This window comes from Antechinus flavipes, chromosome 5, assembly GCF_016432865.1.
Source record: "Antechinus flavipes isolate AdamAnt ecotype Samford, QLD, Australia chromosome 5, AdamAnt_v2, whole genome shotgun sequence".
Classification (NCBI taxonomy): Eukaryota; Metazoa; Chordata; class Mammalia; order Dasyuromorphia; family Dasyuridae; genus Antechinus; species Antechinus flavipes.
The window spans coordinates 285,678,772-285,693,072 of record NC_067402.1 but is presented as its reverse complement, the minus strand read 5'-3'; the positions used below and the strand labels follow the sequence as shown (position 1 = coordinate 285,693,072).

At 41.1% G+C, this 14,301-nt stretch overlaps 1 protein-coding gene across 5 annotated transcripts in view; it reads left to right on the top strand.

Annotated features, from left to right (window-relative positions):
* The window catches only part of LGALS2 (galectin 2), a 43,592-nt gene that overhangs the window by 21,258 nt on the left and 8,033 nt on the right, over positions 1-14,301 (top strand). Inside the window, exon 1 of one of the 5 annotated variants that reach the window (XM_051961845.1) lies at positions 7,418-7,732. The exons of 2 other annotated variants lie outside the window; for them this stretch is intronic. In XM_051961845.1, the coding sequence (XP_051817805.1) occupies positions 7,433-7,732 (300 nt within the window). In that variant the 5' untranslated portion in view covers positions 7,418-7,432. Of the gene's footprint in view, positions 1-7,417; positions 7,733-12,655; positions 12,777-14,301 lie in introns of those variants that run through there. 2 more of the 5 variants (XM_051961848.1, XM_051961849.1) reach the window with 2 other exon arrangements.

Below are 14,301 nucleotides of genomic sequence, written 5' to 3'. Positions count from 1 at the left end.
AGAGAGGAGGGAGAGGTTGTATTGTATATTAAAATGTGTATGTATATGTTACTGTATATGAGGAAATTCAGGCACCAGAGCAGGAAAACATAGTGCAGAACATTTGAGTGAAGATCAATGGAAAAAGAAAAAGTCATTTTGTCATTAAAATAGACAACAGACCACCAGGACAGAAAGCAGTTATAGATGTGGAGTTGGGGGTGGGGATGGGAATAGATCATAAGTCTAGCAGAAAGATATGATGTATAATTGAACAATTTGAACTGTCCAGACCTCTTCTGGAGCTCTCTGTGCCAAGAACAAAGGAGACAATAGTTTCTTGACTTACCTGAATGATAATTTCATCCTTATATAGATGATGAAAGAAAAGGCAAGTAAGAGGACAAATAGAAAACTGTCATGGTCCTGTAAATACAGTATTGAACCCAATGCGACAGTAATACAATGTGGAAACAGAATCACTGACTTCTTGGAACTAAGGAGGGATAGTCCCATTGTACTATGTGCTAGTCAGACCTCATGTAGAATAGTGTTCTCTTCTGGGAGAACAGTTTGATGAAGAGGCTCAAGTCTGTGTCATGTTGTTGTTCTTTGTCCTTCTCTCTTGAAGAGGACCATGACATCTGGGAGGTTACACCATGACTTACAAGCAATTGGATTTAAGCAAGGGAGAAACTGTGCACAATCACTAGTCTTGAGGGAGAACTGTGCACAATCACTAGTCTTACTTTCTTCTCCAGAGCCATCTGGGTCCCGTGATATAATATAGATTAGATATAGATATAGATTAGAACAGCAGTGGGATACCATGTCATGGGAAGATTAATTGAAAGGCTGGAGAAGAGAAGCCTCAAGGTGACCTGATTTTATGATTTAAGTATCTGAAGAGCTGTCATGTGAATCACTCTTCCTTCTGCTTGGCTACAAAGGGTTGAACCAAGAATAGTGGGTGGAAGTTGAAAAGAGACCAGTTTAAACTAGAGTTGGCACAGTGGTTAAAGCACTGGACACCTAGAGTTAGGAAGAAAATCTGGTCTCACTTGCCAACCGTGACCCAGGGTAATCACTTAACCAGGTTTGTCTCAGTTTCCTCACCTGTAATATAAGCTGGACCAGAAAATGGCAAACCACTCCATTATCTCTGCCAAGGAAACCCCAAATGGGATCATGAGTCCAAGCAGAAATGATTGAATGACAATGAGGAAACAATTTCGATTGGGTAGAAGTGTAACGGGTTGCCTCCCTTGAGAAGTCATAAATTCCACCAAAGCAGAGATGATGACTTGTGTAGTAGTGTAATGCCAAAGAAACTGAGCAAGACAGAGGTTAGAGACCAATTCAATAGTTTATTAAATGGAGAGAGATATTGGGACCAGATGGATCTTGGTCCCAGGGCTGGATGAGACTAGCATCTCAAAGAATCCAGCATTGAGCATTAGACAGCAAGACTCTTTTATAGGATAACAAGAACAGTGACATAATGGGGAACATACCTAGATGAGGATAACCTAATGGTGGGGGAGGCCCTTAGAATGATGCAATGGAGGGGGATTACTGATATTCTAATGACATCTAAAATGGATAAACCTTTATCCTGTCAAACATTAAGAAGGAATGTCTATAACCTAAAGATATAAAATCTTCATCTCATCAACCATTTAAGCCTGGGGTTTGGGGGCAGAGCAACTGAGATAGATCTTTATCTCATCAAACATTAAGAGGGAAAGGTTATAACCTGAGGCAGAATAACTAAATAGGACAATTGGAGAAACTGGGTCACGACATTAAAAGGGAACTTTGGCAAAACAGTAGATCATAGAGGGGATTTCTTTGTGGTCTTGGTTATACTCATTGGCCACTCTAGAAACTGGAAAATGAATGGATGCCCATCAATTGGAGAATGGCTGGGTAAATTGTGGTATATGAATGTTATGGAATATTATTGTTCTGTAAGAAATGACCAGCAGGATGAATACAGAGAGGACTGGCGAGACTTACATGAACTGATGCTAAGTGAAATGAGCAGAACCAGGAGATCATTATACACTTCGACAACGATATTGTATGAGGACATATTTTGATGGAAGTGGATTTCTTTGACAAAGAGACCTGAGTTTCAATTGATAAATGACAGACAAAAGCAGCTACACCCAAAGAAAGAACACTGGGAAACGAATGTGAACTATCTGCATTTTTGTTTTTCTTCCCGGGTTATTTCTACCTTCTGAATCCAATTCTCCCTATGCAACAAGAGAACTGTTCGGTTCTGCAAACATATATTGTATCTAGGATATAGTGCAACATATCCAACATATAAAGGACTGCTTGCCATCTAGGGGAGGGGGTGGAGGGAGGGAGGGAAAAAAAATCGGAACAGAAACGAGTGTCAATATAAAGTAATTATTAAATAAAAATTTTAAAAAAAATACTCATTGGCCACTGAGGTACCATCCAACACTCAAAATTCTACAATTCTTTGATTTGTCCACTTTTTCCTGTGCAGATAAGAGCATTGATCTGATTTCTGATTGATGATTTAGCTCAAGGATTTAGACTGAAAGGGACCCTGACGATCGTGTCATTCACATATCAGAAAACGGAGTCAAAGAGGTGAAGGCCCAAAGTCATACAGAGTAAATGACAGAATCAAGATTCACATCCAGAACCTCAGACTTCAACCTCCATCATGGCCCCTGCCTGTCTCCCATGTACTGTCCTGTCTTCAAATAGTTGGTACTATTTTGAGCACTTTTGGATATCATTTAGGTGATTCTGCTGTGTTCTGGGGCTTTCAAAAATTTTTTTAAAAATGAAATTGGCATTGGGAATGAATTTTCCAAGTGTTTTTCCCTGTAAAATTTGATATACTTGTAAAAATGTATCCAGCATCGTCCTAGGAAACAAGTGCCTTAATCTCTCCCGGGTCTCTTCCCTCAAGGCCAGGATGCAGATGGAGGACAAAAACACTCCACTGTGATTTCTGGGCCTGAGGACTGGAGGAGCTGGTAGGAGGAGGGGGGCTCTTGGGAGAGGGAAAGCAAGAGAGCAGGAGGGGGAGTCAAGGAATGAGCTTACAGAGACCCCGACTGGTGCTGAATCTGCTCTCAGGATCCCTCCCTCCATTCCTCATTTTTACCCCTCACCCTGGAGCCTGGGGCATTTGGAGCTTCCATTCCCATTGTTAATACATCCTCTGCAAGGAATAGGACTTGTGATTCTTTGGAAGATCTTTAGTTGGCAAGGCCCTGTTCTCAGACCCAGTTTCTTCCAATGTATGATGATGGGACAGGATTCTAATTCTATGTATTTTATTTTCTTACTTTTAAAAACCCCATTATAAGAAGCAGTCCTTCACCAGAGTGCCCAGCAGGGCTGGAACACAAGATGAAAATCTGGTTTAAGCGATCTTATTTCTTCTAATAGCTTCTTTTTTTTTTTTTTTTTGAAAGCAATAGTTTTAAAGTTTTATTTTAAAGGTAATAGCATTAAAGTTTGTTAGCAGATTGATCATTAATTTGGTAACTAAGTACAAGATTAATTAAAATGTGGAAAAAATTGAAGATGGAAAGACTATTTTCAGGAAGTTATTGCAAGAACTTCTGTGATACATAATCAGTAAAAGGGAGAACCAGATCCATACTACTCACACTTCTCCAAAATAGGAATAATAAAGCACTTTCAGCTATTTCCTTTTTTTTTTTTTTTAATTTAATTTTATTTAATAATAACTTTATATTGACAGAATCCATGCCAGGGTAATTTTTTACAACATTATCCCTTGCACTCGCTTATGTTTTGATTTTTCCCCTCCCTCCACCCCCTCCCCAAGATGGCAAGCAGTCTTATATATGTTAGATATGTTGCAGTATATCCTAGATACAATACATATTTGCAGAACCGAATAGTTCTCCTGTTGCACAGGGAGAATTGGATTCAGAAGGCAAAAATAACTCGGGAAGAAAATCAAAAATGCAAATAGTTCACATTCATTTCCCAGTGTTCCTTCTTTGGGTATAGCTGTTTCTGTCCATCATTTATCCATTGAAACTCAGTTAGGTCTCTTTGTCATAGAAATCCACTTCCATCAGAATATATCCTCATACAATATCGTTGTCGAAGTGTATAATGATCTCCTGGTTCTGCTCATCTTACTTAGCATCAGTCCATGTAGGTCTCTCCAAGCCTCTCTGTATTCATCCTGCTAGTCATTCCTTCCAGAGCAATAATATTCCATAACATTCATATACCACAATTTACCCAGCCATTCTCCAATGGATGGGCATCCATTCATTTTCCAGTTTCTAGCCACTACAAACAGGGCTGCTACAAACATTTTGGCACATACAGGTCCCTTTCCCTTTTTTAGTATCTCTTTGGGGTATAAGCCCAATAGAAACACTGCTGGATCAAAGAGTATGCAAAATTTGGTAACTTTTTGGGCATAATTCCAGATTGTTCTCCAGAATGGTTGGATTCGTTCACAACTCCACCAACAATGCATCAGTGTCCCCGTTTTCCCGCATCCCCTCCAACATTCATCATTATTTTTTCCTGTCATCTTAGCCAATCTGACAGGTGTGTAGTGATATCTCAGAGTTGTCTTAATTTGCATTTCTCTGATCAATAGTGATTTGGAACACTCTTTCATATGAGTGGTAATAGTTTCAATTTCATCATCTGAAAATTGTCTGTTCAAAACCTTTGACCATTTATCAATTGGAGAATGGCTTGGTTTCTTATAAATTAGGGTCAGTTCTCTATATATTTTGGAAATGAGGCCTTTATCAGAACCTTTAACTGTAAAGATGTTTTCCCAGTTTGTTGCTTCCCTATTAATCTTGTTTGCATTCGTTCTGTTTGTACAAAGGCTTTTTAATTTGATGTAATCAAAATTTTCTATTTTGTGATCGGTAATGGTCTCTAGTTCATCTTTGGTCACAAATTTCTTTCTCCTCCACAAGTCTGAGAGATAAACTATCCTATGTTCCTCTAATTTATTTATAATCTCGTTCTTTATGCCTAGGTCATGGACCCATTTTGATCTTATCTTGGTATGGGGGTCCTTTCCTAATAGCTTCTTATTTTCAAAACATATGCATAGAAAGTTTCAACATTCATCCTTGCGAAACCTTGTGTTCCAATTTTTTTTCTTTCTCCCTTCCCCACCCCCTCCCTTCATCAGCAAGTAATCCAATATATGTTAAACACGTGCAGTTCTATATATATTTCCACAATTATTGTGCTGCACAAGAAAAAAATCAAATCAAAAAGGGAAAGAATGAGAAAGAAAACAAAATTCAAGCAAACAACAACAAAAAAGATGAAAATGCTATGTTGTGATCCATACTCAGTCCCCACAGTACTTTCTCTAGGTGCAGATGGCTCTCTCAATCATAAGACCATTGGAACTGTCCTGAAAGGTGGTCTTATTTTTATGCCAGCATCCCATTGAGGCTATCCAAGTGTCTTATGGGTATCTGCATTATGAATAAGGGAAAGAAGGGCCTCCAACTCTTTCCCTCAAAGAGGATGAGTCAAGAAGATCTAGCTTCATATCTCAGCTACTTATGGGCTAAGTGACCACAGGACAAATCACTTAATCTCTCTGTGCCTTAGTTTCCTGCTATGAAAAATAAAAGGGGTGAACTCAATGGTCTAGAAGACCTCAATCACCATCCTATGACCCAGCTAAGTGATTTTAATGTCCTTATCATTCCAAGGATGCTCTGGAATTTCTCTTTAATTTACCAAGTAGTTATCGAGCACCCACTTTGAGCTATATAGTACTGACATAAAAATAAAAATGAAATTATCCCTACCCTAAAAGAGCTTCTATTCTACTAAGAAAAGGGAGGGAGGAGATAAGTGCAGATAAATCTGGAATGCATATATAGAAATTTTGAGAGGCTGAGCCTTAAAAGGAGGTAAGAATCCCAAGGGTTGGAGAGAAAGGAGGGTGTTCTTGGCGTGGGAGACAAAACACCCAGTCTGAAGGTAGAGTGTGATTTGTGTGTGGTGGGGTTGGGTACATAAGTGAGTATATCAGTATAATTGAAACGTGGAATATGTGAAAGTCATTCATGAGAAATGTTTGAAAAACAGGTTGGAGCCAGATTATGAAAGACTTTTACATGTGATATGCCTGAGGCCTTAGGGATCCAGTCAACTTCTTGAGCTAGGGCATGACCTAGTCAGAGCTGCCCTTTGGGACAATTCTTTGGCAACTAAAGGAAGGATCAGCTAGAGCAGGGAGAGACTGGAGGCAGGAAGAGTGGGTTCTTTCAGTAACCCGAGGGAGAGAGGATGAGGGCTGAATCCGGGTGGTGGCTATGAGAGTAGTGATAAGGGATTGCATGCAAATGATAAAATCCATAAGATTCCATAGCTGTTTGTAAAATACTATTATCAGACTGAAGTTAAGGCTCATCCCAAGGGCAATGGAAAGGCTTTTCGTGGGTGGGAACGGGTGCAACCTATAACCAGGAAGATATGCCAAGGAGTGGTGTGGAGAGAAATGTATGCTGGGAGGAGAAAATGGGCTAGTCCTGTTGTAAATCTGAAAGATCCTCTTGGGGAGAGTCCCAGGGTTCCACGGAGAGCCACAATGTAATATCAGGGAAGGCTCCCAGAACTTTGGGTGGACTCTGTGGCAAATTCATGGGAAGGCCTAGAAGAGAATCGTGGGCTTGGATGGATTTCACTCTCCCTATGCATGGGTGCTCCCAGGGCATACATGGGTCTGAGATGCAAAATGTACCTTCTATCTTTTTGTCTCCCAGGATAGTGCCCAGCACATCGCGAGCTTAGTGTAGAAACCGACTTGGGTGTCAGAGGGCTTGGGTTCAAGTCTCAGCTCTGCTATTTTCTGTATGATGGAGGCCAATTGATTCTTCTCTCTAGGAAATCCTCCTTAAAATGAAGGCATTGACTTTTTTTTTTAATAACTTTTTATTGATAGAACACATGCCAGGGTAATTTTTTACAGCATTATCCCTTGCATTCGCTTCTGTTCCGATTTTTCCCCTCCCTCCACCCCCTCCCCCAGATGGCAAGCAGTCCTTTACATGTTGAATGGGTTGCAGTATATCCTAGATACAATATATGTTTGCAGAACCGAACAGTTTTCTTGTTGAACAGGGAGAATTGGATTCAGAAGGTAGAAATAACCTGGGAAGAAAAACAAAAATGCAAGCAGTTTACGTTCATTTCCCAGTGTTCTTTCTCTGGGTGTAGCTGCTTCTGTGAAGGCATTGACTTTGAAGGCCTACGATTACTTCCAAGTGTAAATCCTATAAGGTTTCAGAGGTCACTTAACGGAGCTTGGTGGGCACCATTCTCCTGAGATTGGTGAGGTTCTAGGTGCCAGTCAGCTTCTTCTTATCATCTATGATGACCTTTGGTTAACACTTGGACAGCCTTTCTATGGAAAGCAATGTTAAGGAGCAGGTCAATTCTCCGAGAGCCTCCACAGCTGTGGATCATAGCATCTAAAGGAGGGGCAGCCTTTGCTGACGTAGATGTTGAATCAGATAAATTGGAGGCTGGGGAAGAGAAGGGAGATCAGACAACGCAACAGCCTTTTGGTCAGAAAGGTCAGAGAACAGCAGCTGCCTCTCAGTCTCCTTGTATCATTCTGGGAGGGATCTCCAGCAACCAAGTGGTTCCCTGTTGTGTCAGCAGCCCTCCTGTGAATTCCAACAAAGCAGCTTCTCCCATTTTATCATCTAGGGCGGTAAGTTTCCAGTGTTTCTGTCCCACCTCAAAGGGCATGTCTCCTCCAAATCCTAGATTTTATTTTATTTATTAATTTTTGCTGAGGCAATTGGGGGTTAAGTGACTTGCCCAGAGTCACACAGCCAGGAAGTGTTAAGTGTCTGAGTGTGGACTTGAACTCAGGTCGTCCTGACTTAAGGGCTGGAGTTCTATCCACTGTGCTATCTAGCTGCCCCCCTTTTTAGATTTAAATGCCCAGCTCAATCCCACCTTTTCCCAGAAGCCTTCTGATGTTCTCCTTCCCCTTCTTCTTTGAGGTAGGAAGACCATTCAGAAGATTCTTTTAGGGGGAGGAGGATGAATTAGAGTAGTGGCTACGGGAGTAGTGACAGGAGGTCAGGTGCAAAAGGTAAAATCGATAACTCAACAACTAAAACTACCATCATTATTCTACAATTAAGGCTCATCCTCAAAACGATGGAGAGACCCTAGCTCCCCTTCCTGCGCTGTCCTTAGACCCAGCTTCCTGTAGCCCTTTTGAGCAGTGACTCCTGCTAGTGGCTTATTTCCTCTCCAGTTGTTGAGTGTCAGCGTCTCATCTCCTCAAAAGCCTTGCTTAGCTCCATGCCCTGTGCTGCTGTTATCTCCCCCATGGTGCTTAGCACTGTGCTAGGGCTACCTACCCCCTCAATCATTAAAATAAGACCATACTCTTTGTACTGGTCAAAGGCTTTCACATAATGTCGTCACTGAAATTGTGGGCTACTTGCTCCAAAATCCAAGTATAGCCTATGAGGAGTCATTTTTTTAGGGCATGTCTCTCCCTCTCTCCTTCCCTTTCTCTGTGTTTTTCTGTCTCTCCCCCATCTCTATCTCTGCCTTTGTCTCCCTTCTTTTTGTCTCTCTCTCCCTTTTTTTTGTCTCTGTCTCCGTCTCTCCCTCCACTCTGTCTTTGTCTCTCTTTTTCCTATCCTATATCTGTCTGACTCTCTCCCCTCTACCCCGTCTGTCTCTGTCATAGTTACAGAAGCTGGCGCTAGATGATCTCTAATAATACCTTCTATCTTTTGGAGGCCCGAGTTCAAATCCAACCTCAGCTACTTCTTAGCTGTATGATCCTGTGCAAGTCACTTATCTTCTGCCTCAGTTACCTCAACTGTTAAATGGGGACAACAATAGCATTTCTCTCCCAGGGTTATTGTGAGGATCAAATACGTCAATAATTATAAAGCACTTGTGTGCTTGGCACATAGTAAGCACTATATAAATCTTAGCTCTTATTATTGGGAGCCTGTGAGATCTCATTTTAGAGATCTATATTCAGCCTATTCAGAGCTATATTCTACAGCTTACATTTAGGTGATGGCAGGTCCTCTCCTTTCATCCTAATACTGGTCTATGGAGAATCAATCTCGTTTTATAGATGAGTCCCAGAAAAATCATTTTTCTAGGCCACAGAGTTAATGAGACGGGGTAAGGTAAAGACCCATTTCTCTTGATACCCAATCCAAGGCCATTTCAGGGGCAGTGTGTTGTTTCCCATACATATTCTACAGAAAATGCCCAGTCTGTTCAGGAGAGGGCGGAAGGTGGCTATTGGATCAAAATGTTATATACGTTGTTAGGCAAGGTCCATTTTTCTTAGTTATTTTCTTTATTACAAGGGAAAGCTCAATCTGGAGAGGAGCAGAGAGGGTCGCTATTTCCAAAAATAGTTATAAAGATGAAAAGAATGAATAAAGTGGGAGTGCACCATGGAAAGGGCACAGGATTTTATTCGAGAGGAAACCGGCCAAATCCAAAAGCATTTATTAAGTATCCACCATATGTGTCAGGTACTGGGATGCAAAGAAAGGGGGGGGGAAATCCCTTTTTTCAAGTAGCTCTCAGTCTAAGGGGGAAGACATTTATCTTATTCTTACAGAAGCATGAATAGGATACACATAAGATAAATTGGAGGCGATCTCTAAGGGAAGGCACTAAGGTTAAGGAGGATTGGAAAAAGTTCCTCAGAGAAGGGGAGGATGTATCTGAGCTCTGAAGGAAGAAGTCAAAGGACTTGATCTAGAAGTTCTGTTGCTTATTACTTATGTGACATTGGGAAAGTCACTTTCCTCTTTGGGACTCGGTTTCCTCATTTGTAAAATGAGGCATATTGGACTAGATGGTCTTCTCTAGCTCTGTGTGTAGGATCCTGTGAATTTATTAAAAAGAAAGAATTCTGCCCCCAGAGCTGATAAGTCCAGTGGCCTCCAGATTTGTTTTGCTTGTAGAGAGTGCCTTGGTTGAGAGATAACATGGGGAAGGGTGCGGGCTTTGCAATCAGAAGACCTGTTTTTCAAGTCCTGGCTCAGATCCTTTTTCTGCAAACCAGCTGATTTCTGCTCTATTCTTTCTAATCCTTATCTTTCAAATAGGGATGGTAGTAACTAACACTTAAAAGGCAGCCAGGAGGTCTAGTGCATAGAGTGCCTGGCCTGAAGTCAGAAAAACTTATTTTCATCAGTTCAAACTTGGCCTCTGACACTTTTTAGGTAGGTGACTTTGTTTGCCTCAGTTTCCTCATCTGTAAAATGAGCTGGAGAAGGAATGGCAAACCACTTCAGTATCTTTGCCAAGAAAACCCCAAATGGAGTCATGAAGAGTGGGACACAATGGGAAAAACAACTGAACTGAATTGGATAACACTTGGATTTCTTAGCTCACTGAGTAGTAGGTAGGAAAGCTCTTTGTAATCCTCAGAGCACTTCTTACATGGGAATTGGCATTAGTACAGGCTTTGAGCTGGAAGGACCTTTAGGGATGCTCTAGGCTGATTTTTAAAGCAGGTCTAGAGAAGGGGGCTTTCCCAAAATCATAGAGATAACAAGTGATAGAGGTGAGCTTCAAACCTGGATCCTCTGGCTTCTAATCCGGAGGTCTCTCCTCCATACCACACTGCCTTAGCCTCCATGATGATGTGGTTGATATAGCAAATAATGTAGGCTTAGGCGCCAAATAATGTGATTTAGGAGAGCACCAAATGTTGGGGTTTGGTCATGCGATGAATTCACAATAGCCACTCTCTTTGGCAAAAGGTCATTTTATTTAGAAGAATGGGTTTACAAAAATAGAGTTGGGAGAGCACAGAGTAAGGAAAGAGGTTTTAATAATTAATGATGGAAAAAACAAGTTCCCTAATGGAACTCACAATTAGCTGGGAAAAAGGAAATACCCCATGAGACCGGAGTATGGCAGCACCCTAAGAGAGTTAGTTAGCTATAAGAAGGACACCTTACGGCATGGTGGGATTTGAGTGGAGAAACGCCATATGGCGTGGGGGAGTGATAAAAGGAAAGACGCCATGAACAGAATGTCATGCTGGATTGACCCAAAGGTGTTCAGCAAAGATGGCATAGACCATAGAGAGATTTATAGGAGAAATTTAACCTTGCAAACAGAAATCATGGGATTTCTGACAGGACAGTGCAAGAAAAGGCTGTCCATGACTCCCACAGAGGGTGGATCTCGGGGTTTGTCATAACTTGGATTTCTCAGCTGGACACAACAAGCTAGGGCTATAAGATTAAACTGATCTCCCATCTGTTTGCCTCGGGGCAGTTCCTCAGTCTATCTCTAACAATTGTAGCCCACCATCTGGTTCCAAGATCCTCCAGAGAGGTAATCTGGCCACTATATCTATTAAGCACTTACTGTATACACGGTAAGTACCATGTTAAGGATGGAGATACAAAGAGAGGTTCTTGTTTTTCATGGAACTCATAGTCCCAATGTGGGAGAAAACATGAAAACAACCTTGTAGGTTGCCTTCAAATGCAGGAAGGCAGAAATATTAAAAGCATAATTTTCAGATGATGATATAATAAAAATTACATGTAATAAAGGGCCATGGAAAGATGGATTAAACATTACTTGGAAACTAAATAATTTAATCCTATGGGATTCTAGTTCCATTGTTGACAGGCAGATGGGAGGGAGGGGAGCAGAAGGTACCTGACCCAAGGTCATGTGGGAAGGAAGAGGAATAGATATTGCGTTTGTTCTTCAGCAGAGTGGATAAAACAGGCTCTTATGATATATATATATATATATTAACAAGAAACACATTTGAAGCAGACACACCCACAGAGTAAAGGTAAAAGACTGGAACAGAATATAATGCTTTAGTAAAAGTTTAAAAAAAAAAAAAAAGCAGGGGTAGTAATAGTGATCTCAGATAAAGCAAAAGAAAAAATAGATCTAATTAAGGAAATTATATCTTGCTAAAAGGTACCATAGACAATGAAGTAATATCAATACTAAACATATATGTAAAAAAGTGATATAGCATCCAAATTTTCAGAGAAGTTAAGTGAATCACAAGAAGAAATAAACAGCAAAACTATACTAGTATGGGACCTCAATCTCCTACTCTTAGAACTAGATAAATCTAGCCATAAAATAAACAAGAAAGAAGTTAAGGACATGAATGGAATTTTAGAAAATTTGGATAGCATAGACCTCTAGAGAAAATGGAATGAGGAGAGAAAGGAATATATCTTTTTCTCAGTGGTACATGGCTCCTACTTAAAAAAATGATTCTATATTAAACCATAAGAACCTCAGGATCAAATGCAGGAAGGCAGAAATATTAAAAGCATAATTTTCAGATAATATAATAAAAATTACATGTAATAAAGGGCCATGGAAAGATGGATTAAACATTACTTGGAAACTAAATAATTTAATCCTATGGGATTCTAGTTCCATTGTTGACAGGCAGATGGGAGGGAGGGGAGCAGAAAGTACCTGACCCAAGGTCATGTGGGAAGGAAGAGGCATAGATATAGATATAGATAGAGGCAGGAGATAAAGATGGGAAAAGGATATAGTCTTGGCAAGCTCAGGCTCTTTGGGCAAAGTCCCCAAGTTTGTAACCTTCCCCCAGTTAATGTGTAATCCTCTACCTGGACAATTGGGAGCTGTAAGTTCCATGCTTCTTCTGGAGTTTAGAAAAGATCTCCCCAAGTTACCATAAACAGCGACCGGCAGTTGACACTCCATCTGTAAGAAAGGTATTGGAGGTAACCTCAAAGCTGGGGTGGGGAGGGCTCTCTCCCACTCTTCCTCTGCCTTGTTTATCTATCTTCCTTTGGGTCTCCCTATCCCGCTCCTACTCTGCCAATTCTTGGGGAATGAGATCACGGAAAGGACCCTGGATTTGGCATCGGGACACCTGGGTGACAGTCCAAGTCCTTCTCAATGTCATTTTGTGAGGTGGACAAGTCATAGAGCTTCTGTGAGCTGCAGTTTCCTTATATGGAAACCCCTGTTCCCCTACCAAACCTGTCTCTAAGAAAGGGTCGTGAGGCCCAGTGGGAGAAGGGACGAGAAAGTGGCTCTGATTATTGAACCTAATGATGAGGAAAATGAGACTCCGAGAAAGAACTCAGTTCACCCAAAGGATTCAATAGCAATTAGGATTCTTCCGGTTCAGGTCCTGACTCTGGCCCCGGGATCCTTTTCATCAGACCCTTCTGCTTTATGCAACAAAATGTTGACCCCCTCATTCCTGGAATGCATGCCTTTTTCATCCTTGCTTCTTGGAACACCCAACTTCTTTCAAAGCTCAATTTAAACACTACCTTCCATTTGAGACTTTTCCCGGTGTCCCCATTGCTAATGTCCCCCCTCAGTAATTGTTTAATTGTTTTCAGTCTTTTCTCCTTCTTTTTTGATGAAGCAATTAGAGTTAAGTGATTTGCCCAAAGTCACACAGCTAGGAAGTGTTAAGTGTCTGAGGCTGGATTTGTACCAGGGCTGGTACTCTATCCAATGTGCCATCTAGCTGCCCCCTGTCATGTCTTATTCTTTATTAGCCCATTGAGGGTTTTCTTGGCAAAATCACTGGAATGGTTTACCGTTTCCTTCTCCAGCTCATTTGACAGGGAAGTGAGGCAAACAGGGTGGAGTGACTTGCCCAAGGTCACACAGCTAGTAAATGTCAGCAATTACCTTGCAGCTTTTTTTGTATAAATTCTGTACATGGCTGTATGTGTACATGTTATTCCCCCTGATGTATATGCCAAGTGTTAAATTCTCACTGATTAGTTAATTCGGTCCTTACTAATTTCTCTGCTCTTGGCTCCCAAAATTGCCATTGGACAAATGGAGACCTTCTCTGGGGGACTCTACTCCCCCCTCCATTTCTTCTTCTACTATAGGCAGAATTCTGTAGATTTTCTGGCTCCTTCCAACTCTCAAATTCTGTGATTGGGATGTGTGTGAGAGAGATATACACCGACAGAGAGAGGGAGAGCACAAAGATCCTCACAAGAGCAAGGATGTAGAACTAGAAAGTTCTTTTGAGGTCATCTAGGTCAACCCCATTTCATTTACAGATGAGAAAACTGAGCAAGAGAGGGTGATTAGTCTGAAATAGGAGGTGGAAGAGGTGGCCTTCAAACCCAACATCTCTGACTTCAAATCCATTGCTGTTTTGACTGTTCTGTGCCAGGCTGTTGAGTGGAAAACGGACAGTTCATGTCTAGGCTGGGATGTCTGTGTACATTTAGGGTAGGAAAACAAACCAGTCTTCCCTTCTCATGT